Raw genomic sequence first — 26834 nt, 5'->3', positions numbered from 1 at the left:
ATATGGGGTAACCTAAATCTGTTTATGAGCCATGGTCATTTACATTTCCATCCAGAACAAAATATCTCTTACTCCCTTTGAAGCAAGAGCTGTGTGTTTTGTGTTGACATATTACCAGTTTCTTGTTTATCATTCCAAAGGGTGGGGTGGTGCGTGCGTGCGTGCGTGCGTGCGTGTGTGTTTGAGGCAGGGTCTCACACACTAGCCCACGGTGACTCGGTGACTCGTTACTCAACTCTGTAGCACTGGCTGGCCTTAAATTTACTGGGGATCCTCCCACTTCAGCCTCCCAAGTGCTAGGATTATAGGAGCCAGCTGACATGCCTGGCTTTTTTTTTTTTACAGTTTTTCTCCTAGACAAACACTGACATAAATATTACCTGATGTGGGCTGGAGAAATGGCTTAGTGGTTAAGGTGCTTGCCTGCAAAGCCAAAGGACCCAGGTTCAATTCCTAGGGCCCATAAGCCAGATGCACAAGGGGGTGCACACATCTGGAGTTCATTTACAGTGGCTGGAGGCCCTGGTGCACCCATTCTCTTCCTCTCTCTCCCCCCGCCTATTTCTCTATCTCAAATAAATAAAGAAAAATAAAATATTTTTAAAAAATACTACCTGATGAGATGAATGGCATGTGTCATAGTTTTCGAGGCTGCTCAGTGGAGTGGAAAGACATAAAATTTAAAGATGTGGATTATAATATTAAATCTCTAGCTCAACCCTTTATTAGTTGTGACCTTGAACAGTTTTCCTAGGTTTCTTTTTTTTGTTTGTTTATTTTGATTTATTTATTAGAGAGTGACAGACAGAGAGAAGGAGGCAGAGAGAGAGAGAGAGAGAATGGGTGAGTCAGGGCTTCCAGCCACTGCAAACGAACTCCAGATGCATGTGTCCCCATGTACATCTGGCTAACCTGGGTCCTGGGGTATCAAGCCTCGAAACCGGGGTCCTTAGGCTTCACAGGCAAGCACTTAACCGCTAAGCCATCTCTCCAGCCCTAGGTTTCTTTTTCTATCCCCTTCCTTCCCTCACCTTTTTTGTTTATTTGTTTTTGTTTGGTCTGATCAGGGCCTGGTGCAAGCTAAGCAATGGGTTTGTCATTGAGCCATACCACAACCCTGATTTTTTTCTTCTTTTGTTTTTCTTGAGGTAGGGTCTTGCTTTAGCCTAGGCTGACTGAAATTTACTATGTAGTCTCAGGGTGGCCTCTTAACTGACAGCATTCCGCCTACCTCTGCCTCCTAAGTGCTAGGATTAAAGGCATGCACCACCACGCCTTCTGATTTCTTTATATGGCCAATAATACTTAGCTTGCCAAGCTGTTGAGTGTGTTGCATGCACAGTTCCTTCTTTGGTGCATCGTGAGTGCTTCATAAGTAATGCTAAACAGTCCTGCTGCTTCATCCTCCTGAGAACTGGGATTACAGGCATGAGCCACCATATCTGGCTTCACATCACCTTTACTGTAAAACGTGACTGGTGCCTTCTTGTGTATGGAAGGGAAGCTTGAACTAAGGGAGATAGACTAGCTTTTTTTTTTTTTGGTTTTTGAGGTAGGGTCTCACTCTAGCCCAGGCTGACCTGGAGTTCACTATGGAGTCCCAGGGTGGCCTCAGCACTCAGAGATCCTCCTACCTCTGCCTCCCAAGTGCTACCACACCTGGCTCTTTCTTTAAAAAAGAAAGAAAATTATTTATTTATTTGAGAGAAAGAGGGGAAGAGAGGGGGCGGGCATCCTAGCACCTCCAGGCACTGCAAACGAACCCCAGAGGCATGCACCACCTTGTGCTTCTGGCTTATATGGGTCCTGGGGAATCGAGCCTTGAACCGGGGTCCTTAGTCTTCACAGGCAAGTGCTTAAGCACTAAGCCATGTCTTCAGCCTGTAGCCATAGTAGTTTTTAAAAAATATATTTTAAACTGGGTGTGGTGGTGCATGCCTTTAATCCCAGCACTCGGGAGGCAGAGGTAGGAGGATCTCCGTGAGTTCGAAGCCACCCTGAGACTCCATAAGTCAATTCCAGGTCAGCCTGGGCTAGAGTGAGACCCTACCTCAAAAAAAACAAAAAAACAAACAAAAAAAAAACAAAAAAAACCCACAAAACAACCCTCAAAAAAAAAATATATATATATAATTTACTTATTTATTTATTTGAGAGAGAGAGAGAGAATGGGTGTGTCAGGGACTCCAGCCACTGCAAAGGAATCCCAGACACATGTGCCTTCTTGTTCATCTGGCTTACGTAGGTCCTGAAGAATTGAACCGTGATCCTTTGGCTTTGCAAATAAATGCTTTAATCACTAAGCTATCTCTCCAGCCCCAGCCATAGATTTTTTAATTAGGTTTTCAGTACCAGGCATGAATTCCCTCCCATGGAGCATGCTTCAAAATCCAATCAGAGCTTGGTTTCCCCTTAACAGATGCACCACCATTGTACCAGTTGGCACATTTGGCCTGTCTGGTCAGCCTTAAAGCTTGCAAGGTCCACTGCTGGTCAAGACAGTTGCCTAGTTTTCTCCCCAACAGGATGCATAGCTCTTTCCAGCATCATGACAGCTAGTGAACAGGGAGGAGGCTTCCAGCTTAGCTTCAAGTTGGTTTCTCAGGGTACTGCACCCCAAGCTTGTGGTGTCTTCAGCAATAAATAGATGGTCTTATCATTTAGTTATGGTGGGCAATCAGGAGCCTTGGCATGTAATGGTTTGGGGACATCAGGAACCTCCCTGACCAACAACTCAAGGTGAAAGGATCCCACTCCTGACACTGACTTTTTTTGTATTTATCTATGGCTTCTGGGCACAGCATTACACATTCTACAGGGTACCTCTGCTCCAACTGACTTTAAAAAAATTTTTTTTTACTATTTTATTATTTGAGAGAGAGATAGAAAGAGGCAGATAGAGAGAGAATGGAGTGCCAGGGCCTCCAGCTGCTGCAAATGATCTCCATATGTATGTGCCACCTTGTTCATCTGGCTTTATGTGGGTGCTGCGGAATTGAACCTGGGTTATTAGGCTTTACAGGCAGGCGATTGAACTGCTGGGTCCTCCAGCTTCTAAAAAAATGTTTGAAAAAATTCTTATTTGCGGGGCTAGAGAGATGGCTTAGTGATTAAGTGCTTGTCTGTGAAGCCTAAGGACCCTGGTTCGAGGCTTGATTCCCAGGACCCACGTAAGCCAGATACACGAGCTGGCACAAGCATCTGTAGTTCATTTGCAGTGGCTGGAGGCCCTGGTGTGCCCATTCTCTCTCATGCTCTCTCTCTGTCTCTCTCAAATAAATAAATAAAAATTATGAAAAATAAAAAAGTTCTTATTTATTTGAGAGAAAGCATGAGAGAGTGTATGGGTGCACCAGCCTCTTACTGCTGCTAATGAACTCCAGATGCATGTGCCATTTTGTGTGTCTGTATTTACATGGGCGCTAAGAAATCTAACCTGGATCATCAGGCTTTGCAGGCAAGGGCTTTTAACTTCTGGGTCATTTCTCCCTCTGTGTCTCTCTCTCTCTCTCTCTCTCTCTCTCGTGTGTGTGTGTATGTGTCTATTTGTGAAATTTAGCTATCAAAGATGTTTCCAAGCCTTCTGATTTCTTTATATGGCCAATAATACTTAGTTTGCCAAGCTGTTTAATCCCAGCACTCAGGAGGCAGAGGTAGGAGAATTGCCGTGAGTTCGAGGCCACCTGAGAATACAGAGTGAATTGCAGGTCAGCCTGGGCTAGAGTGACACCCTACTTCGAAAAACCAAAAAAATAAAAGATGTTTCCATGTGGCTTATCCATGACATCTTTAATTTTGATTAACCCTCCTCCCACCTCCTTCTCTCCTCAATCCCATGTCCTGGAATTTAGCATTTCCAAAGGAGTAGAACATTTTCTGTTTGTCAGATATTTGGAGACAAGCTATTCTTAGTGTAGGGCCTTTAACAATTGGCTGTTGGAGTGCTGATGAACCTTCACCCCTTACTTCCACTGGAAGGAAGTCATTAACACTAAGGAGGTTTTTATGTTTAATAGCTCAATTAACCCTGCCTGAAACTTTGGTCTCTTATGGGGAGAGCTTCACTTGGTCAGCCCTGGTTTCCTGTTGTTCTGTTCCCAGTGTGATGTAAATCTCATAATAATAGTTGGCTTTTTTCTTCTTTGGTCCTTGCACAATGTTTGATGTAATAAAGGGGAGAGACTGAATTTAAGAACCTGGTTTCATCAGGAGGGTGAATATTAGGTCTTTCTTCATGGTTATTTGGTCTTAGCATTTCTGATGGGATTTGCATTTCTGATGAGATTTTTAGGGCTTTGAGTTTGAAGTTCCTTTGGTGCCTTAATGAGTGAAAGATTTCCTGGTATGCAACTCAATGATATTAAAATGGAGTAATTATCTCTCAACAGTCATATACTGTTGTTTTGGGGGCTTTGTTCTCATGGAGCACAGCTGGCCTCCATCTACTTATTATATCTGTGTACTTCTGAACTCCTGTTCTTCCTGCCTTCACCTCTCAAGTGCTGATAGTAGGTGGCATGAGCCACCAAATCTGTGTGTTCATACACCTGCAGGCAGGGCTGCATGCATGCAAGTGTGCAGGTGCACATGTGCCTGTGTGTGGAGGCTAGAGGTCGTGTCTGGTTTTATCCTCAGTTGTCCACCACCTGTTTTATTGACATAGTGTCTCTCACTGGACCCAGAGCTCACTAATTCAGCTAAATACTAGCTGGCTTACCCCAGGAATCTGCGTGTCTCTGCCTCTGATGCATGGGAATATACACTGCTGTCTTACACATGGCCTTTACATGGGTTCTGGAGGTTCAAGCTCAAGTCTTTCCTCCCTCTCATTCCAGGCTGACCTAGAATTTTGCCTCCACTTTCTGAGTACTAGAATTGTAGGCGAACACTCATAGGACCTTGTCTGTAATATAGAAAGCTTAAAAACTTTAATTAGCTGAGTTTGGTGGTACGTGTCTATAAGCCTATAATCACAGCACTTGAGATAAGGAAGTCAAAACATCACAAATTCCAGGCCTTCTAGGTTGCAATGGAGAAACACTACCTCAAAAATTCGGACAAGCTGGGCAAGGTGGCATGCATCTTTAATCCAAGCACTGGGGAGGCAGAAGCAAGAGGATTGAGGTGAGTTCAAGGCCACCCTGAAACTAACATTGAATTCTAGGTCAGCCTGGGCTAGACTTTGCCTTGAAAAACTAGAAAAAAAAATCAAAGAGTTAGGTCTGGTGGTTCACACCTTTAAATCCTAGCATCAGGGCTCTGAGATAGGACAAGTAAGCGGAGTTTGAGGCCAGCCTGCACTACAGAGTGAGTTCCTTGTTAGAAAGAGTGGGAAAGACCAGAGAGAAGAGGCTCAGCTCAGCAGCAGAGACAGGCTTTATTGCGGACAACAGAGAAGGGCTCTGACCAGGCATATCAGAAGCTTCTTCCCTTGCAGACTAGAGGACACTCGGGGTAGTAGGGTAGCTGGAATTCCTTGGTTACAGGGCGGTGCAACCTTGCCTCAGGGGTGGGCCACTTCTGGAGATGTAAGTGGACAGGTTGTCTGAGTCATTCAGGGAAAGTGATAATTGGTAGGGTGATAGGGTCACTCTTGGGAAACAGAGTTACAATAAATGGCAGAGTCCAAAGATGGACTGCTTTAAAAAAATAAGACCCTGCTTTAAAAAAAGAAATCGGCTGGGCGAGGTAGCACACACTTTAATCCCAGCACTTGGGAGGCAGAGGTAGGAGGATCACCGTGAGTTTGAGGCCACCCTGAGACTACATAGTGAATTCCAGGTCAACCTCAGCTAGAGTGAGACCCTACCTCGAAACCTCCCCCAAAATTATGAAGTCCAACTTATTTATTTATTTTTGCCTTTATATTTGCTTTTGTTGTCATACCCAAGAAGTTCAAATCCGATGTCAGGATTTACCGTTTTCTTCCAAAAGTTTTGTAGCTTTATATTATAAATTCAGGTTTTATTTATTTATTTTTTTTGGTTTTTCAAGGTAGGGTCTTACTCTAGTCCTGGCTGACCTGGAATCCACTATGTAGTCTCAGGGTGACCTTAAACTCACAGTGACCCTCTTCATTTATTTTGAGTTAACTTCTAGGTATGGTGTTAGGTAAGAGGCCAACTTAGTTCTTGTGTGTGTGTTTGTGATGCGGGCATACATGTGTGGTGGCCAGAGTTCCATGTTGGGTGTCTTCTTCCATTGCTGTCCACCTTTATGTTTATTTTTTTTATTTAGTTTTTCGAGGTAGGGTCTCACTCTTCCCTAGGCTGACCTGGAATTCACTATGTAGTTTCAGGATGGCCTGGAATTCACAGCAGTTCTCCTACCTCTGCCTCCTGAGTGCTGGGATTAAAGGCATGAGTGCATACCATGCCCGACTTTCTAGTCTTCCCTCGCCAATATTGTTTTGGCTATTCATAATTCCCTAACGTGAATTTTAGGAGAGGGGTATTTTTTTTTTTCATGTTCACAGTAAATATAATTGCCATTTTGGTAGGCGTTATGTTGAGTCCATAGGTTGTGTTGGTAGTCTGAGATCTTCTCTTTTGAGACAAGGTCTCATGTGTCCCAGGTTGGCCTTAAACTGGTTATGTACCAAGAACTACCTTGAACTTCTTATTCTTCTGCCTCCAACTCCTCAGTCAGGACAGGTGTGTGCCATCTTACCTTATTGCCTAAATCAAGGCTTATTCGTGCTAGACAGGCACTACAGCCTGGGCTAGAGTGAAACCCTAACTTGAAAAACCAAAAAAAAAAAAAAAAAAGGCAGAGGGCAGAGTCCACTGGAGAGATGGTTTAGTGGTTCAGGTGCTCGTGTGCAAAGCCAACAGACCCAGGTTCGATTTCCGATGACCCACGTAAGCCAGGTGCACACAGTAGCGCATGGGCTGGGAGTTTGTTTGTAGAGGCCTAAGGCCCTGGCGAGCCCATTCCTTCTCTCTCTAATAATTTTTTTTTTTTGGTTTTTCGAGGTAGGGTCTCACTCTAGCCCAGCCTTATCTGAAATTCATTATGGAATTTCAGGGTGTCCTCAAACTCATGGCAATCCTCCTACCTCTGCCTCCCGAGTGCTGGGATTAAAGACATGCGCCACTACGCCCAGCTAAATAATAATTTTTTTTAATGTGTGTGTGTGTGTAACACACACCAGTGTTCCTGTGCTTGCTGTGGCATGCACGTGGAGGTCAGGAGATAACTTTTGGGCTATTCCTTGCCTTCTCACCTCCTATGAGACAGGGTTTCTCTCTGAATCTTTTAGCTTTCTTTATTTTACTGATGTGCATGTGGATGTGTGTATGGGCATGCCAGAGTCTCTTCCCCCAGCTTACGTGGGTGCTGTGGAATCAAACCCAGGTCCACAGGCCATGCAAGTGGGCCATCTCCCATCCTTTCTGCCTGAGCGCTCTCTGCTGCTGTCCTGTGTTGCGGTTACCTTCTTGTCGCTTTTCTCCTAGTATCTCATCACCTGTAGATAGTGTCCATAGTGTTTACTGCTTCGTTGACAGATTGCTCAGCTCTACTATGGCAGGCTCTTTAGCTTCAGTGCCATAGTCAGGACATACGTGGTTTTTTGTGGTAGGGTCTCACTCTAGCTGTGGCTGACCTGGAATTCACTATTGAGTCTCAGGTTGGCCTCGAACTCATGGTGATCCTCCTACCCCTGCCTCCCAAGTGCTGGGATTAAAGGTGTGCACCACCACTCCTGGCTAGCAAGTGTTTTCTTTTAATTTAAACATGTTGTAGAAGTATATAATTACACCCAGCCTTTTTGATTTTACTGGAACAGATCTTTATTTATTTTTTTCCTGAAGCCTTACCTTTACTGGAAAAGGCAGTTAAAGAGGGTGATAAGTGGTAGTATTATTTTTTTTTTTTGTACATCAATTCAGATCTTCTTCCAAAGGAAGTCCAAAACCGTTCGGACTATGACTGCTCTAGCTGCCAGGTGTTAACAACTTGTAGCTTCAGATAAACCCAGATAGATTTAAGCCATTGACCTTCAGTTGACATGGTTTCTAAGCTGTGACTCATCTTTTGGCCCATTCTTTCCTTCACCAGGAAATACACTGAATATTAATGTGAAGAATTTCCGTTATCCCTCCTGAAGAGTCTGTGGCTCATTAGACTTGCTAGGACTTGTTTTTCTGGTAACCAACAGGGCCACAAATTAGTGTATACTCATGGTTTATGCTGAACCCATGTGTAGGCAGATAGAGAGAATGGGAAGATGCCACCATCCTTTTAACTTCTTTCAGTGGCTCATCTCTTCCATCAGAAGGATGAGCTATAGGAGGGGGCATCTGAGAATGAACAGAGCCGGTGGGGGCGTTTATTGCTATCTATAAATATCACATCACTGTTTACAGTATACTGGACTGTCTTCAGAGCCTGGTTCAAGACAAACCAAGAGGAATAGTGCCTGTACTTAAAAGTCAAGAACAACATCCTGATCAGCAGAGGGACAGAGGTCAGCTCCAGGCAATAGCTCATGGAAGCTGCAAGATAGTGCTTTGAAGCAACTGAGGTGATTTTTTAAAATAATATTTTGTTTATTTATTTACCTGAGAGAGAGAGACAGAGGAAGAGGCAGAGAGAAAGAGAATGGGTGCTTCAGGGCCTCCAGCCACTGTAAACGAACTCCAGACATGTTCGTCCCCTTATATATCTGGCTAACGTGGGTCCTGGGGAATCAAACTGCAGCCCTTAGGCTTCTCAGGCAAATGCTTAACCGCTAAGCCATCTCCCCAGGCTGATTTTATGTGTGTGTGTGTGTGTGTGTGTGTGTGTGTGTGTGTTTTGGTTTTATGCAGTAGGGTCTTACTGTAGCTCAGGTTGACCTGGAATTCACTATGGAGTCTCAGGGTGGCCTCGAACTCATGGTGATCATCCTTCCTCTACCTCCTGAGTGTTGAGGTTAAAAGCATGCACCACCACACCTGGCTGTCTGTTTTTTTAATGTGTGTGTGTGAGAGAGAGAGAGAGAGGAGAGACATGGCTCGCCTGGGCCTCCAGCCACTGCTGTGGGACTCCAGGCACGTTGTGTGCATGTGTGACCTTGTATATCTGGCTTACATGGGATCTGAATAGTCGAACATGATTTCCTAGGCAGCAGGCAAGCACCTTAACCATTAAGAAACCATCTCTTCAGCCTTTTTAAAATTGTTTTTTGTTTATTCAAGATAGGATTTCAACTCTAGCCCTGGCTGACCTGGAATTCACTATGTGGTCGGTCTCAGGCTGGCCTGGAACTCAGTGACCCTCTTTCTTACCTCTGCCTCCTAAATGCTGGGCTTGTTGATATGTATGTATGTGTATATATATAATATATTATGTTATGTTATGTTATATTATATTATATTTATTATATACTTAGTTGCCAAGGCATGGTGGCCCATGCCTTAATCCCAGTACTTGGGAAGCAGAGGTAGGAGGATCACTGTGTGTTGGAGTCTACCCTGAAACTACATTGTCAATTCTAGGTCAGCCTGGGCTAGAGTGAAACCCTACCTCGAAAAACAAAAATAAATAAATAAATAAATAAATAACTAGGGCTCTTTCTGACTTCTAGAGCTTTTTTCTGGGATCTGTCTGTGCTCTACTTCCCCATTCCCTTCTGGTTTTTCCTCATTCAGATGCTGGCCACTCATGACACAAAAGGAACTCAAATGGTTTTCTTGTGGAGCATTTTAAGTTTGTTCTGGTGTCATATCTGGGACTCTGTTCTTGCATCTGGCTTCAACTAGCTGTGGGCTGAGGTGATCTTCTGAAAGTTTTTCTTGGTGGCCTTTATTATTATTATTTTTGGCTCTTTTCATGCCCTGAGCCTGATCTGCTTTGCTGCTGCTGCTGCTTCTTTTTTTTTTGTTTGTTTCATTCTTCCTTTACCCTCCCCCTTGAACTAACAGTAATCCTTTGACCTCAGTCTCTTGAGTGCTGGGATTAAAGGTGTATACCACCATAACTGGATCACTTGGAATTTACTATATATTCTTAGGGTGGCCTTGAACTCATAGCAGTTATCCTAACTCTGCCTCTTGAGTGCTAGGATCTAAGATGTGTATGGCGTGGCCCTCCTGTTCTTTTTTAAAAGTTATCTAGGGCACACACCTTTAATCCCAGCACTTGGCAGGCAGAGATAAGAGGATTGCCATAAGGCCAGCCTGGGTAGAGTGAGACTCTACCTTGAAAAACAAACAAAAAAAAAAAGGTGTGGTGGTACACACTTTTAATTCCAGCACTAGGGAGGAAGAAGTATGAGGAAAAAAACAAAAAAAGAAAAAGGATCAATCAATAATAGCCAGTAGAGGCCTTGGTGCACCCATTCTCTCTTCCTCCCTCCCTCTCTCCTTGCAAATAAATAAATAAAATGTTTGTTATTGGTGAAGGTGCTTGTCTGCAAAGCCAAAGGATCTAGGTTCGATTTCCCCAGGACCCAAGTAAGCCATATGCACAAGGTAGCACATGCTTCTGGAGTTTCTTTGCAGTAGTTGAAGGCCCTGGCATGCCCATAATCTCTGCCTGTTTCTCTCTCTCTCTCTTTTAAATAAGTAAATTAAGTTTTAGAAAAGAGATATAGCCAGGTATGGTGGTGTACACCTTTAATCCCAGCACTCAGGAGGCAGAGGTAGGAGGATCTCTGTGAGTTCAAGGCCAGCCTGGAACTACAGAATGAATTCCAGGTCAGCTCAGGCTAAGGTGAGACTCTACCTTGAAAAACAAAATACAGGACTGGAAAGATAGCTTAGTGGTTAGGGCAATTGTCTGCAAAGCCTGCAGACCCAGGTTCGATTTCCCAGTACCCATGTAAGCCAGATGCACAAGGTGATGCATGTGTCTGGAGTTTTTTTGTGGTGGCTGGAAGCCTCCTGCCACTGCAAACGAAACTCCAGATGCACATGCCACTTTGTGCATCTAGCTTTATATGGGTATCGGGGAACTGAACCCAGACTGTAGCAGAGTGCTAGGGGTTCAGGAAAGTTCTTGAACAAACCCTAGGTTCATTTCTAATTTTTTTATTTAAATGTATTTTTTTTAATTTTATTTATTTATTTATTTGAGAGCTACAGACACAGAGAGAAAGACAGATAGAGGGAGAGAGAATGGGTGCGCCAGGGCTTCCAGCCTCTGCAAACGAACTCCAGACGCGTGCGCCCCCTTGTGCATCTGGCTAACGTGGGACCTGGGGAACCGAGCCTCGAACCGGGGTCCTTAGGCTTCACAGGCAAGCGCTTAACCGCTAAGCCATCTCTCCAGCCCCATTTCTAATTTTTTTAAATTTAATTTTTATTAACATTTTCCATGATTATAAAAAAAAAATCCCATAGTAATACCCTTCCCCCCCCCCCACATTGTTTCTAATTTTAATCAAAGAATTGAATAAAAAAGAAGACTGAGAAGGTTAGGTGAATATTAAAATTATCATATATATTATATTTATTGAGGGAAGTATAGAGTCATGGAAAGGCACCCACATGCCTAGAGATCCCACGTGGAGGGTCTGGGGAAAAACAAAAGCGTGGAAATAAAAAAAAAAAACAAACTTCAAGGAGGGGTTAAGGAGCTCATGTGGAGAGTGAGGGCTAGGGCCCCCATCAGGCTGGGCCAAGCCAGCTCAGGCCTAGCCAAGGGAGAAACTCACCCACAGCTAGAAGTTCCCAAGTGACCAGAGAGAGCCTGCTTTCCCCTTGCATAGGCATTTATAACCTTGTAGTGGTGGGCTGTCTTCCAGCACATGTGAACCAGAGGGCCAGCTGGTTGGTTAAGGCTAGGGGCACTCTCAGGAAGAGGCTAGGCCTGCCACCAAGTTCTCGAGGCTGAACTTGATTAACCACAATGTTTAAATATTATGAAAGGCCTCCCTCCCAGGAGGGGTTAAGGTTGTTTGTGGAAAAACAGGTCTAGGGAACTAGGCAAGAGATAAGAAGTCAGATCATCTTTGCTTTCTAGCAAATGCAAATTTTTTCCTGCCTTTTTTTTTTTTTTAACCTTCAGGGATCCAGTCACCCTAACTGTACCTCCCCCCCATCGTCTCAAGACCTGCAGTCTGAACAAGCCATTGCTTTTTTTTTTTTTTTTTTTTTGAGCCATATCCTCATCCCTGCTTCTCCTTTTCTAGTGGTGTAAGTTCTATTGCCTCAGTTGGAAGGATAAAATTCAGGTACAGCCTCAGGTCTTGGACTTTCCCCTGGTTCATAAAAGTTGTTGTGTTTCCCTAGACCTGGAGGATAAATCAGGTGCTATGTTATAAGGCAATGCTGATTCCCTTGGCGTTCTACTGTGTTCTTTGTTTAAACAGTATCCAGCAATTTGGATTGTGTCTGCAAGGTGGGATTTGTTGCTACATCTCTGAAGTAGGTTGTGACTCATTTCCTCTTCTTTCCCTTTCCATTTTCCTTCCTTCATTCCATCCTTTCTTTTATTAGGAATAGTATGTATTCAGCTAAGCACTTCTTTTCTTTTGTTTGAGACAGGTAGGTCAGGCTGGCTTTGCGCTTGTTATATAGCTGACGATGACCTTGAACTCCTTATACTCTTACCTGTACCTCCCAAGTGCTGAGATTACAGATGAGTGTTGACATGCTTGGCTTTCCTTTTTCATCTTTGTATTTTAGACCGTTCTCACTATGTAACTCTGGCTAGTCTTGAACTCATGGACAGTCATACTGCTTTGAGGCCTCCTGCGTGCTGGGATTAAAACAACTATGTGCCACCATGCCTGGCTCCCTCTGCCTGCCCCCAGTTATTTTGTTTTTTTTTCAAGGTAGGGTCTTCTGTAGCCCAGGTCACCTGGAATTCACTGTGTAGTCTCAGAGTGGTCTTGAACTCACTACAGTCCTCCTACCTCTGCCTCCTGAGTGCTGGGATTAAAGGCATGTGCTACCACACCTGGCTTCCCCTTATGTTTTTTAAAAAATATTTTAATTTATTTTATTTAGAGAAAGAGGCAGATAGAAAGATAAAGAGAGGGAGAGAATAGGCACACCAGGACCTCGGCCACTGCAAATGAACTCCACGTACGTGTTCCACCTTATGCATCTGGCATACATGGGTCTTGGGGAATTGAACCTGGGTCCTTTGGCTTTGCAGGCAAGTGCCTTAATTGCTAAGCCATCTCTCCACCCCTCCTCTTATTTTTTTAACAGAAAATTAGTGAAGAGAGATTCACCTTTTCCTTGGTCAATATAATAAGTTGAATTGGGTCTTATACCTTCTAAAGTTTGTAGTCACCTTTGAATTCAGTATTCAGTCTTGTTAGAGAAAAAAAAATAATAGTTTTTGCCTGTTTTTTTTTTTTTTTTTTTTTGTTTCCTAAATATGTTGTCTTATTACTAATTATTCTTACTTTGTTTTTCAAACAGGCTACCAGGCAGTTTTTGGAAGAGATTAACAAGTGGACTGTTCAGTATAATGTTTCTCCACTCTCTTGGAATGTGGCTGTCAAGTTCCTCATGGCCAGGAAATTCGATGTGCTCCGTGCTATAGAGTTGTTCCATTCCTACAGGGTACGTGGTTCAGAGCCAGTGTTTCACATGCATGTTGATTTCTTAGCTGTTCTTCTGCTGTCATGAAAAGAATGGATCCATGGTCAAGACCTTTAGTGAGCTGGGCAGCTCCTGAAAACACCACGTATGTACCTAAGGTTCTGTCTTAGACCAAGAGACCATTTGTAATAACTGAGGCTGTGAGGACGGAGTCTGATATTATCCTAGAGTTCAGTCCTTGCTCTCTTCATTAGTCCCGGGCTAAGTATTGTGTTTCCGCTTCAGACTTTCAGAGCTAAAGTTGTGAAGTTGGTTGCTGAGCTTGGGGAGCTGTAGCCCGGAAGAGAAGAGAAACTGCATTCCTTAGATTCTGATTGTAACAGGACCTATGCAAATATAGCTAAATTCCTTTCCTATTTGTTTTGTTTTGTTTTTGAGGTAGGGTCTCACTCTACCCCAAGCTAATCTGGAATGCACTATTTACTTTCAGGGTGGACTTGAACTCATGGTGATCCTTTTATTTCTGCCTCCCAAGTGCTGGGATTAAAGGTGTGCACCACCATGCTCAGCTGCTACATTAATTTTTAAGAGGGGTCAGACTGATTCTGTGTTTATGTTTGCTCTTTTAGTTTGCAGCATTTTGGTGTTTTTTTTTTCCCAGGTAAGGTCTTGCTCTAGCCCAGGCCGACCTGGAATTCACTATGTTGTCTCAGGGTGTCCTCGAACTCATAGCGATCCTCCTACCTGTGCCTCCCAAATGCTGGGATTAAAGGTGTGTGCCACCACGCCTGGCTAGTTTGTAGCATTCTTGATAAAATGTTGCATGTCATGTTACTTTGGGGTCAGAAAAGCCTTCTGAAGCCTGGCTTTATTTCCAGCACTCACTTGGGAGGCAGAGGTAGGAGGATCACTGTGAATTCCAGGCCAGCCTAGGCTAGAGTAAGACCTTACCTCGCAGAACAACAAAAGCAAAACAAAACAAACAAAAGCCCCCTGAAGAGATATGAGATCTCCTTTAAAAAACAAGCAGGGTGCCAGGCGCAAACCTTTAATCCCAGCACTGGGGAGGCAGACATAGAAGGACTGCTGTGAGTTCAAGGCGACCCTGAGACTCCATAGTGAATTCAGGTCAGCCTGAGCTAGAGTGAGACCCTACCTCGAAAAACCAAACCAAACAAAACAAAACCAAGCAGGAAGTGGTGGTACATGCCTCTAATCCCAGCACTTGGGAAGCACAGGTAAGAGGAGACCATAGAGTAAAGTCCAGGTCAGCCAGGGCTAGAGTGAGACCCTACCTTGATAAAACAAAAACATACAAACAAAAACATGCGGGGTTGGAGAGATGGTTCAGTGGTTAAAGCACCTGACTGCAAAGCCTAACAATCTGGGTTCATTCTCCAGTACTGGTATAAAGCCAGATGCACAAAGTGGCACATGTATCTGGAGTTTATTTGCAATGGCTGGAAGCCGTGTCAAGTCCATTCTCTCTTTTCTCTCTCTCTTTCTTTCTGCTTGCAAATAAATAAACATATATTTCAAAAAGAAATGAGGGCTGGAGAGATGGCTTAGTGGTTAAGGCGTTTGCCTGCAAAGCCAAAGGACCCAGGTTTGACTCCCCAGAACCCATGTAAGCCAGATGCACAAGGAGGCGTATGCATCTGTAGTTTGTTTGCACGGGCTGGAGGCCCTGGCGTGCCCATTTCTCCCCCACCCCTCTCCCTGCCTATTTCTGTATCTGTCTCAAATAAATAAAAACAAAATATTTTTTTAAAAAATAAATTAAGCTGGGCATGGTGGCACACACCTTTAATCCCAACACTCGGGAGGCAGAAGTTGGAGGATCTCCATGAGCTCGAGGCCACCCTGAGACTACATAGTGAGTTCCAGGTCAGCCTGGGGCTAGAGTGAGACCCTACCTCAAAAAACAAAAAAATAAAAATAAAAAATAAATAAAATAAAAAATTTTAAAAAGGCCAAAACAACCACCTTGGGGGATAGCACGTTAGTTTAGGATTAATTTTCATACATGTCTTGTGAATCTGCTTATTCAGTAATTGTTCATTTATTCCACAAGTGTTTATTCCATATGTACTATATTCCCAGTGCAAAGATTACTACTATTCAGGAGAGAGTAGACAAGCAGTTATAGAAATGTTCAAATAAGGGTTGAGGAGATAACTCCATGGTTGAAGGCACTTGCTTGCAAAGCCTGAGAGACTGTATTCACTTCTCCACTATTTACAAAAGCCAGTGTACAAAAGAAAAAAAAAAATCATGAGCTTAATTTTTCTGTATTAAGTTTGCAATGCCTTTGGTGTATCCAAATAAAAGGTCCTGGTGGTGACTGGAATCTGAGTTTAGGTTTCATAATTTTATTTATTTATTGTTTGATTAATTAATTTGCAAGGAGAGAGGAAGAGAATGGGCACATCAGGACCTCTTGCTGCTGCAAACAAAATCCAGATGCATGTGCCACTTTGTGCATCTGGCTCTACAGGGTACTGGGGACTCGAACCCAGGCCAGGCCATCAGGCTTTGCAAGAAAGTTCCTTAACCTCTGGGCCATCTCTCCAGCTGTTGAATTTAGTTTCAAAGAAGAAATTTTCACTAGAAGTAGAGAATTTTTTTTCATTTTTTTTTAATTTTAGAGAGAGAATATACCAGGGTTTCTTGTTGCTGCATACGAACTCCAGGTACATGTTCCATTTTGTGCATCTGTGACATTACATGGGTACTAGGAAATTGAGGCCTGGCTAGTGGGCTTTGCAAACAAGCACATTTAACTGCTGAGCCATCATTTCAGCCCCTTGAAATAAAGATTTCTAAGCCAGGTTTTGTGGTGCAAGCCTTTCATCCCAGCACTTGGGAGGCCAAGGTAGAAAGATCTCAGTGAGTTCCTTTGCTCTGAGATTTGAAGGCTATATGCAGCTGTCCTGGATATATGGTATTTTCATATTAATTCATCTCCTTTTGCTTCCTTTGTAGGAAACACGAAGGGAGGAAGGTATTGTGAAGTTGAAACCTCATGAGGAACCTCTCCGTTCTGAGATCCTCAGTGGAAAATTTACCATCTTGGTGAGTCTTTTTGTCCTAACATGTTTATTGTTATTTCCTTTTGTAGCTGTTGTCCTATTCCCCCCCCCCCCCCACCACACTGAGGTAGGGTCTCTCTCTAGCCCAGACTAGAGGTGGCTCAAGGTGGCCTTGAACTCATGGTGATCCTCCTCCCTCTGCCTCCAGAGTGCTGGGATTAAAGGTGTATGCCACCACGCCCAACCTATTTGGATTTTTTCAAAAATTTATTTATTTATTTATTTATTTATTTATTTATTTATTTATTTAAGAGAGGGAGAGAGAAAGAGGCAGAAAGAGAGAATGGGCATGCCAGGGCCTCTAGCCTTTGCAAACAAACTCCAGATGTATGTGCTATTTTGTGCATCTGGCTTATGTGGGTCCTGGGCAATCGAACTAAGGTCCTTTGGGTTTGCAGACAAACACCTTAACTGCCAAGGCTTCTCTCCAGCTCTAAAAATTCTTTTTATAAATATATTTTATTCATTTACTTGAGAGAGAAAATGGGCACACTATGGCCTTCAGCTGCTGCGAATGAACTCCAGATACATGCGCCACCCTGTGCATCTTGCTTATGTGGGTCCCGCGGAATTGAACCTAGGTCTTTTGGCTTTGCAGACAACTGTCTTAACCACTAAGTCATATATTTGGATTTAGAAGAATATGTTTTTATTTATCTGAGAGTGAAAAGATATAGGCATGCCAGGGCCTCTTGCTAGTGTAGATGGACTCCACATGTATGTACCACTTTTTGTGTATGGCTTTATGTGGGTACTGAGGAATCAAACTTGGGTCAGCAGGCTTTGTAATCAAGTGCCTTTAACTACTGAGCAATCTCCCAAGCCTATATTTGGATTTTGTTCCTACATTTCTTATCTATACAGTTTGAAATTAAATTACTTCACTTGTAATTGAATTATTTTTCTATTATTTTTATTTTTATTTATTTGAGAGGGGGAGAGAGAGGGAAAGAGAATGGGCATGCCAGGGCCTCCAGCCACTGCAAATGAACTCCAGATGCATGCACCCCATTGTGCATCTGGCTTACGTGGGTCCTGGAGAATTGAACCTGGGTCCTTTGTCTTTGCACACAAATGCCTTAACCGCTAAGCCATCCCTCCAGCCCGTAATTGGAGGTATTAATAATTACTAGTTATAAAAATTACTGATAATAGTTGAACAGTTGAATTACGGAGATCAGTTGTATAGTCAATTTAGAAAGCTGTTTCTCCATTAGTGCATTAAGATTACACAGGGCACATGATGGGTCAGAACACATCTTTGCTTATTTAGTGGATGCCCTCCACTTAAAAGAGAGCTCTTGGCTGTCAGTATATAACAGTAGGTTTTACATGGTTTGGAAGCTATGATCCTGGAGATGCTTCTTTTGCCACCCTATAGGGAAATTAGTTTTGAAGCCATTGTAGAACCCTACTCTGATTATTGCCCACAGTTGAAGAAAACGTAATTTTATTTTATTTTTTATTTTTTATGGATTTTCGAGGTAGGGTCTCACTCTAGCCCAGGCTGACCTGTAATTCACTATGTAGTCGCAGGGTGGCCTTGAACTCACGGCAGTGCTCCTGCCTCTGCCTCCTGAGTGCTGGAATTAAAGGCATGCGCCACCATGCCCCATTAAAATGTAATTTAAAAAATTTTATTGACAACTTCTGTAATTATAGACAATAAACTATGATCACCCCCCCCCCACTTTCCCCTTTGAAACTCCACTCTCCATCATGTCCCCTCCACCCTCAATCAGTCTTTCTTTTATTTTGATGTCATGATCTTTTCCTCCTATCACGATGGTCTTGTGTAGGTAGTGTCAGGCACTGCGAGGTCATGGATATCCAGGCCATTTTGTGTCTGGAGGAGCACGTTGTAAGTAGTCCTACCCTCCCTTTGGCTCTTACATTCTTTCTGCCACCTCTTCTGAGCCTTGGAAGGTAGAGTAGAGACATTTCAGTGCTGAGCAACTCCTTTGTCACTTCTCAGAACCATGGTGCCTTCTGAATCATCCCAAGGTCACTGCTATCTGAAAAGAGAAGCTTCTCTAACCAAAAGTGTGAATGACATTAATACATGTGTATGAACATTAAGAGAAGTGCTTACTGGGCAGTTTGGTGAACATAGTATATACATGTAGCCAGATACCAGGAGATGTTATACCCCTAGGGTTCATGACCTCCCCCACCATTGGTTTTCAGTATCAGGCACATATTCCCTCTCATGGAGCAGGCCTCCAGTCCAATTAGAGAGTGGTTGGTTTCCCCCATAACAGTTAAAATTAAAAAAAAAATTTTTGGTGGGGGGGGGGCAGATACAGAGAGAATGGGTGTGCCAGGGCCTCTAGCCACTGCAAACTCCAGACATGTGCACCACCCTGTGCATCTGGCTTCCATGGGTACTGGGAAATAGAACCTGGGTCCTTTGGCTTTGCCTTAACTGTTAAGCCATCTCTCTAACCCAAGAAAATGTAATTTTTGTTTCCCTTACCACAAGAATATGGTCCAGGCATGCTGGAGAATCAGGCCTGGGTTGATGCTAACATTTTCCTGTGTGGAACAATCAATGCAAGTCAGGGAAGTCTAGCAGATCTTCTCTTGTGTGTCACATCTTTATCCACAATGATGACCACCGAGACTGCTGTGATTTCCTAGTTGATTTGTAAATGTTTCTTGTTTTATTTGCTACAGAATGTTCGGGACCCTACTGGAGCCTCCATTGCTCTCTTCACTGCCAGGTTGCATCATCCTCACAAGTCCGTCCAGCATGTGGTACTTCAGGCTCTGTTCTACTTGCTAGACAGAGCTGTGGATAGGTAAGCACTGAGATTGTCTTTTAGGTGTCTCTGGGGCAGAGAGAAAAATGGCAGGTTCCCCTCCTCCCCCCCCAAAAGGGTTTCTTGCTCTAGCCTAGGCTGACCTGGAATTCACTATAGTCTCAGGGTGGCTTCAAACTCACAGCGATCCTCCCTGGAGTGTTGGGATTAAAGGTGTATACCACCATGCCCAGTGAAAAATGGCAGTGTTTAAATTGATTAAGTTCAGGAGTACTTTTACCATGATTTTAGGATATGCCCTGGCAGTAAGTGATATGGATAGAAGACAGCCTTGTTTGTAAGATTGTAGCATGTTTCCAGGAGCCTTCAGAATGCTGGACATTCTGTAAGCTTATCAATAAGCTTTTCAAGTTAACAGACATTGAGAAAACCAACTATTAACAGTGGTCAGTATATTGAGAATTATTCACTTGAAGAGAGTGAGGAGGAAATGACCCCTGTTGTTTCCTGTCCTTCCCTTCAGGTAGGGTCTTGCTGTATTGCCCTGGCTGACCCAGAATATACTAGTAGTCTTAGGCTGGACTCAAACTCACAGTGCTACTTCTACCTCTGCTGCCAAGTGCTGGGATTAAAGGTGTATGTCACCATGTCCGCTTTTCATCCACCCACCCCCCCGCCCCCGTTCGTTCCTCTCCCTTCCCTGCCCTGCCCTGCCCTGCCCCTTTCCTCTGCTCCTGTCCTGCCCTTCCTTTCCCTTCCCCTCTTCTTTCTTTTCAACACTGAGTATTAAACACAAGGAAAATGCTCTACCAATGGGCTCCTTTTTTTTTTTTACTTAGTATTTTTAAAATTTTATTTATTTGTATATGTGTGTCTCTTGCCACTGCAAACAAATGCCCATCTAGCTTTAAGTGGGTGGCTGAAGAATTGAATGCTGGCTGGCAGGCTTTATAGGCAAGTGCCTTTAACTACTGAGCTTTGGCCTGAGCCCTTTATATTCGGTTGGGCTGTATTTTGGTTATCCTGCCTTCTGTCCCTGGTGCTTGCCATCTATACTTTGTCATTACTCTTGACATCTTTGGACTTGATGGGAATCACATGCATGAGCAGAGGCTTAAACCTGAAATAGTGATAAGTAGATTGTGAACAACTGAGGTTGTTTGAGGTAGACTTCGCTGTCTAGTTTCTTGTTCCTTTCTTGTTACTTTTGTAGTGTTTTGCTTCTGTTGTTGACGTTTAAAGTGGGAGATAGACATATGCAAACCCCACATGTATCACTAGTCTAAAGAGGACAAGTTTCCAAGGGCTGAGGACCAGGACTGTCAGTGGTCCTCTGCCCCCTAAGTAGAAGTGTGGGTTTTCTCAGCCCTCCTTCTCTTTGGCCAGTCCAGACTGTGTTTACCTTTGAAATAGCCTTCTAGTTCAAAACAATGAATGAAAGGCTTCTTTCTCAGTGAGATCTAGTGCTGGCTCTTGGTAGAAGTATAATGCTGCCATGACTGTTCTCAGGTCTACCATTTGTCTTCTTCAAAGTAGCAAGGAGTCTTGCTTTTTTTTTTTTTTAAGTTTTATCTATTTATTTGAAAGTGACAGACAGAGAGAAGGAGGCAGAAAGAGAAAGAGATAGAATGGACATACCAGGGCCTCCAGCTACTGCAAACGAACTTCAGACACGTGCACCCCCTTGTGCATCTGGCTAACATGGGTCCTGGGGAATCGAGCCTAGAACAGGGGTCCTTAGGCTTCACAGGCAAGTGCTTAACCACTAAGCCATCTCTTCAGCCCTAAACTTGCTTTTTTGTCCCTCATGTACCTCCTTCTTTCTGTTCTTTTGAAACAAATATAATGGGCTGTTTTGTTTTCCCTTTCAAGGCAGGGTCTCCCTCTAGTCTAGGCTGACCTGGAACTCAATCTATAGCACAGGCTGTCTTTGAACTCATAACAGTCTTTCTACCTCAGCCTGCCCAGTGCTGGGATCAATGCTACATGTGGCTATGGACACAGGATGAGTGGTTTCATCTGAGAATATAGAACCCGAGTCATTGTGCACAACATGTTATTTTTATTACATTTTCTTTTCTCTGTCACTGACTCTTGTTTTAGGCCCCTGTCTTTGTGGAGAAAACCTATAATTTTTTTAATTAGTCCTAGTTGAGCTCATGAAGAAATAGAACTTCTCTAGACCTGAATAGTCTACTCAGTACTTGTGTCCCATGTTTTGATACCATCTTTGATGCTGGTATGTAAAACGAGTCAAGATTTAGCACTGATGTAACACAGTAGGAACAGTATGTAAACTCTATTAGAGAAACTTATGTATGTCTCAGAATCAGCATTTATTTTTATTTTTATTTATTTATTTGAGAGTGACAGAAAAAGAGGCAGATAGAGAAAGAATGGGTGCTCCAGGGCCTCCAGCCACTGCAAACAAACTCCAGATGCATGCGCCCCCTTGTGCATCTGGCTAACGTGGGTTCTGGGGAATCAAGCCTCGAACCGGGATTCTTACGCTTCACAGGCAAGCGCTTAACTGCTACGCCATCTCTGCAACCCAGAATCAGCATTTTTAAGTGCATATTTACCGAACATGAGTATATTAGATATAAAACTTACTTTATGGCTGGAGAGATGTCTTATTGGTTAAGGTGTTTGCCTACAAAGCTAAAGGACCCAGGTTTGAGTACTCTTGAGAATGACGTGCCCATTCTCTCTCTCCCCCTCTTTCACTTTGTCAAATTAAAAAGAATTTTTTAAAAAAACCCCTAAGTTTAAATTTACATATTTAAAGCCAGGTGTGGTATGGTGGTGCACACCTTTAATCCAAGCACTCCAGAGGCAGAGGTAGGTAGACTTCTATAACTGCTAGGCTACCCTCAGACTGCATAGTGAATTCCATCCAGGTCAGCCTGGGCTAGACAGTGAGACCCTATCTCAAAATACCCCCCCCCCCAAATTAATAATAATAATAGTAATGATAACAACCTTTTGGGTGGATATGTAACTAATACTTATATTTCGAACACTCAAGAGACTGAGTTCAAGGCCAGCCTGAGCTACAAAATGAGTTCAAGACCAGTCTGTAAAAGTCTAAAACAAGCTTGTTTAGGTTAGAGTGAGACCCTACCTCAAAAAAAAAATAAAAAAACTGAAACAGACAATAAATAAATAAATAAATTTGGAAAGTGTTGCTATCTTTTAATAGTTCAGTCAAATAATTTATTTGTAATAGCCTTTGGGGTGTGCAAATCTAAAGCATGTAAGTGTCTGGCTTACACTGCTTAAAACATTTACACTGAATAAATATTTTTGTTTAATGACTGGTTTACAGCTTTGAAACTCAAAGGAATGGACTGGTGTTTATCTATGACATGTGTGGTTCTAATTATGCCAACTTTGAGCTGGATCTTGGCAAGAAAGTCTTAAACCTGCTGAAGGTAAGGCTATGGGAGGATTCTCTCAGCTGTTTTTTTTTTTTTTATTAATTTCTAAATATTTTATTCTATTAGTTTTTAACGTTTTATTGACAACCTTCACAAGTATAGACAGTGTGCCATTATCATAATCACCTCCTGCCCCCCCCCATTCCCTTCCCAAATCTCCCCTCCACTGAATACCTTCTTTATAACAAGCCTCTTCTTTTATCTCATCATTTTTTGTTCTCCTATTATGCCGGGCTTGCGTAGGTAACCTCATCCACTGTGAGGTCAGGAATCTCAAGTTCACTTTGTGTCTAGATGGCAGCATTATAAGTAGTTCTCCCCTTCCTTCTGCTCTTATATACTTTCTGCCACCTCTTCTACAATGGTCTCTGAGCCTTGGACAGTGTGACAGAGATGGCCCACTTAGTGTTCAACAATCCCACTGTCACTTTTTCTTTAAAAAAATTTTTTTTTTTAATTTTTACTGAGAGCAGCAGAGAGGGAGAGAAAGAGAGAGAGAGAGAGAGAATGGGCATGCCAGGGCCTCTAGCTACTGCAAATGAACTCCAGATGCGTGTGCCCCCTTGTGCATCTGGCTAACGTGGCTCCTGGGGAATCAAGCTTTGAACCGGGGTCCTTAGGCTTCACAGGCAAGCACTTAACCTGCTAAGCCATTTCTCCACTGTCACTTTTTCTAAGTACTTTGGCCATAAAAAAAAAATAGTTTAAGCTGGCGTGGTAGCACACGCCTTTAATCCCAGCACTCGGGAGGCAGAGGTAGGAGGATTGCCATGAGTTCGAGGCCACCCTGAGACTCCATAGTGGATTCCAGGTCAGCCTGGGCTAGAGTGACACCCTACCTCGAAAAACAAAAAAACAACAAAAAAAAGTTTATTAGCTGGATATGGTGGCACATGCCTTTAACCCCAGCACTTGGGAGGCAGAGGTAAGAGGATCACTGTGAGTTCAAGGCCACCCTGAGACTACATAGTGAATTCCAGGTCAGCCTGGACGAGACTGAGACCCTGCCTTGGGGAAAAAATATTTGTTTATTTATTAAAGAGAGAAAGAGAGAGAGGTAGATAGAGAGAATGGGCATGCAAGGGCCTTTAGCCACTGTGAGTCCCAGATGCATGTGCCACCTTGAGCATCTGGCTTATGTGGATGCTGGGGAATCAAACCTGGGTCCTTAGGCTTCCCAGGAAAATGTCTTAGTCACTAAGCCATCACTGCAGTACTTTGACCAGTTTTGAGTCACTCCAATTGTAAGTGCCACCTGAAAAGAAGCTTTTCTAACCTAAAATTGAGAGTAGCATAAGATACAAGCATAAACATAAGTGTTTAGACTGCCATTTTGTGGTTATCATACACACTTTTAGCTAGACCACAATAATAGTTTTTCCCTTAGGGCTTGTGCTTGGGCTGCAGGACACTGAGAAGTCAAGCTGGAGCTGAGCTGGAAGCCTCTTGTGTATTAACTACCTACCTGTCAGAATGCTGCAAAGAGCTATGCAGTATGTAATCATTGGCAAGGGCAATACAGAAGTCATCAATGGTCTAACCAACAGTGGACCCTGCAAGCTTTATGGTTGGACAGCCAAGCCAAATACTTCAACTGATGCAATGGTGGCTCTCTTTTATAGGGAGAAACCAGCTGCTCTTCAGCAGGAATGGCAGCCCACTCCCCAACAGGGAATTCATGCCTGGTACTGAAAGCCTAGTGAATATCCCTTTATGTTTATTTGCAAGCAGAGAGAGAGAATATGAATATGAATATAAATGAATGGGAATGGGCACAGCAGAACCTTTAGCTGCTGCACATAATCTCCAGATACATGCAACACTATGTGCATCTGGCTTTAAATGGTTACTGGGAATTGAACATGGGTCGTTAGGCTTTGCAGGCAAACATCTTAACTGCTGAGCCATCTCTCCAGCCCCAACACTAATGTTTATGCTCATATATTAATGCTACTCTCATATTTATTTGTTTATTTATTTAAAATTCATTGAGAGAGAGGGGAAAGGGGCACACCAGGGCCTCCAGCCACTGCAAACAAGCTGTAGATGCATGTGCCACCATGTGCATCTGGCTAACATGGGTTCTGGGGAATCAAACCTGGGTCCTTAAGTTTTACAGGCAAGTGCCTTAACCGCTAAGCCATCTCTCCAGCCCTCCTCTCACTTTTAGTTAAAGAAGCTTCTCTTTTCAGATGCCAGTGACCACTGGAGTGACTCAAAATTAAAAAAATAAATCAAGTAACATAAAAACAGGCTGTATGGTGGTTTGTTCCAGTAATCCAATCGTTTAGGAGGATAAGTCAGGTTTGTCGCCAGTTTAGGTTTCATAGTGAAAAGTGAATTTCTTGGATCTGGGGAGATGGCTTAACTTACATTATTAGGAGCTTACTTGCAAAACTTGCCAGCCCAGGTTTGATTTCCCAGCATCCAGGTAAAGCTGTATACAAAATGGCACATGTATCTGGAGTTTGTTTGCAGTGGTAAGAGACCCTGACACTCACATACATATGTATATACGCACATGCACACACACGCGTGAACACACACACAATTAAAATTATTTTAGCCATATGTGATGGTACATGCCTTTAATCCTAGCACTTGGGAGGCAGAGGTAGGAGGATTGCCATGCAAGGCCAGCCTGAGACTACACAATGAATTTCAGGTCAGTTTAGGCTAGAGGGAGACCCTGCCTCAAAAAAAAAATATTTTAAAAGTAGTCAGTTCGTGCTTGCTAAAATTGGAATGATACAGAGAAGATTAGCATGGCCCATGCACAAGGATGATATGCAGATTTGGGAAGTGTTCCATTAAAAAGAAAAGTGGTCAGTCCAAGCCGGGCATGGTGGCACACACCTTTAATCTCAGCACTTGGGAAGCAGAGGTAGGAGGATTGCCATGAGTTCAAGGCCACCCTGAGATTATACAGTGAATTCCAGGTCAGCCTGGCTACAGTGAAACCCTACCTTGAAAAAACCAAAATAAATAAATAAATAAAAGTAGTCAGTTCTGCTGGCCCATGCCTTTAATCCCAGCACTCAGGAGGCTGAGGTAGGTGGACTGCCATGAGTTTGAGGACAGCCTGGAGCTACACAGTAAATTCTGGTCAGCCTGGGCTGCAGTGAGACCCTGCCTTGAAACAACAATAGCAACAACAATTATTTAGGGATGGAGAGGTGGCTTAGCATTAAGGCATTTGCCTTCAAAGCCAAATGATCCTGGTTTAATTCTCCAGGACCCACATAAGCCAGATGCGCAAGGGGACACATGCATTTGGAGTTTGTTTGCAGTGGTTAAGAGGCCCTGACGTGCCCATTCTCTCTCTCTCTCACATAAATAATTAAATAAAATTTAAAAAATTTATCTTAAAAGCTGGGCGTGGTAGTGCATGCCTTCAATTCCAGAACTCAGGAGGCAGAGGTAGGAGGCCACCATGAGATTACATAGTTAATTCCAGGTCAGCCTGGACCAGAGTGAGACTCTACCTTGAAAAACCAAAAAAGAACCCCTCCCCCGCAAAAAATAATAAAAAATAAAAATTATTTAAAGCCAGATGTGGTGGTACATGTCTTTAATCCCAGCAATTGGGAGGCAGAAATATGAGTTTGAGACCACCCTGAAACTGCATAGTGAATTCCTGGTCAGCCTGGGCTAGAGTGAGAACCTACTACAAAAAAACAAACAAAAGGGGCTGGAGAGATGGCTTAGCGGTTAAGCGCTTGCCTGTCGAGGCTCGATTCTCCAGGACCCACGTTAGCCAGAGGCACAAGGGGGCACGTGCATCTGGAGTTTGTTTGCAGTTGCTGGAGGCCCTGGCTCACCCATTCTCTCTCTCCCTCTATCTGCCTCTTTTTCTCTCTGTCATTCTCAAATAAATAAAAATGAACAACAAAAAAAAGTGCTGGAGAGATGGTTTAGCAGCTAAGTGTTTGCCTGTGGAGCTTAAGAACCCTGGTTCAAGGCTTGATTCCCCAGGACCCATGTAAGGCAGATGTACAAGGTGGCACATGCGTCTGGAGTCCGTTTGCAGTTCCTGGAGGCCCTGGCATGCCCATT

General features: G+C 43.4%; 1 protein-coding gene and 1 non-coding gene across 2 annotated transcripts in view; both read left to right on the top strand.

Annotated features, from left to right (window-relative positions):
- Ptpn9 (protein tyrosine phosphatase non-receptor type 9) overlaps positions 1-26834 on the top strand; it is a 94557-nt gene that overhangs the window by 29659 nt on the left and 38064 nt on the right. The window contains exons 2-5 of the mRNA XM_045160382.1: positions 13362-13505; positions 16470-16559; positions 19253-19377; positions 22667-22772. Coding sequence (XP_045016317.1) covers positions 13362-13505; positions 16470-16559; positions 19253-19377; positions 22667-22772 — 465 coding nt within the window. The remainder of the gene's footprint in view (positions 1-13361; positions 13506-16469; positions 16560-19252; positions 19378-22666; positions 22773-26834) is intronic.
- LOC123464199 lies at positions 25493-25595 on the top strand. The gene has a single exon (XR_006639438.1). It is a non-coding gene; the product is annotated as a U6 spliceosomal RNA (small nuclear RNA).

The sequence above is a fragment of the Jaculus jaculus genome, chromosome 10, assembly GCF_020740685.1.
Source record: "Jaculus jaculus isolate mJacJac1 chromosome 10, mJacJac1.mat.Y.cur, whole genome shotgun sequence".
In the NCBI taxonomy this organism is placed as follows: Eukaryota; Metazoa; Chordata; class Mammalia; order Rodentia; family Dipodidae; genus Jaculus; species Jaculus jaculus.
The sequence above is the reverse complement of the archived record's forward strand: the minus strand, read 5'-3'. Positions and strand labels throughout refer to the sequence as shown.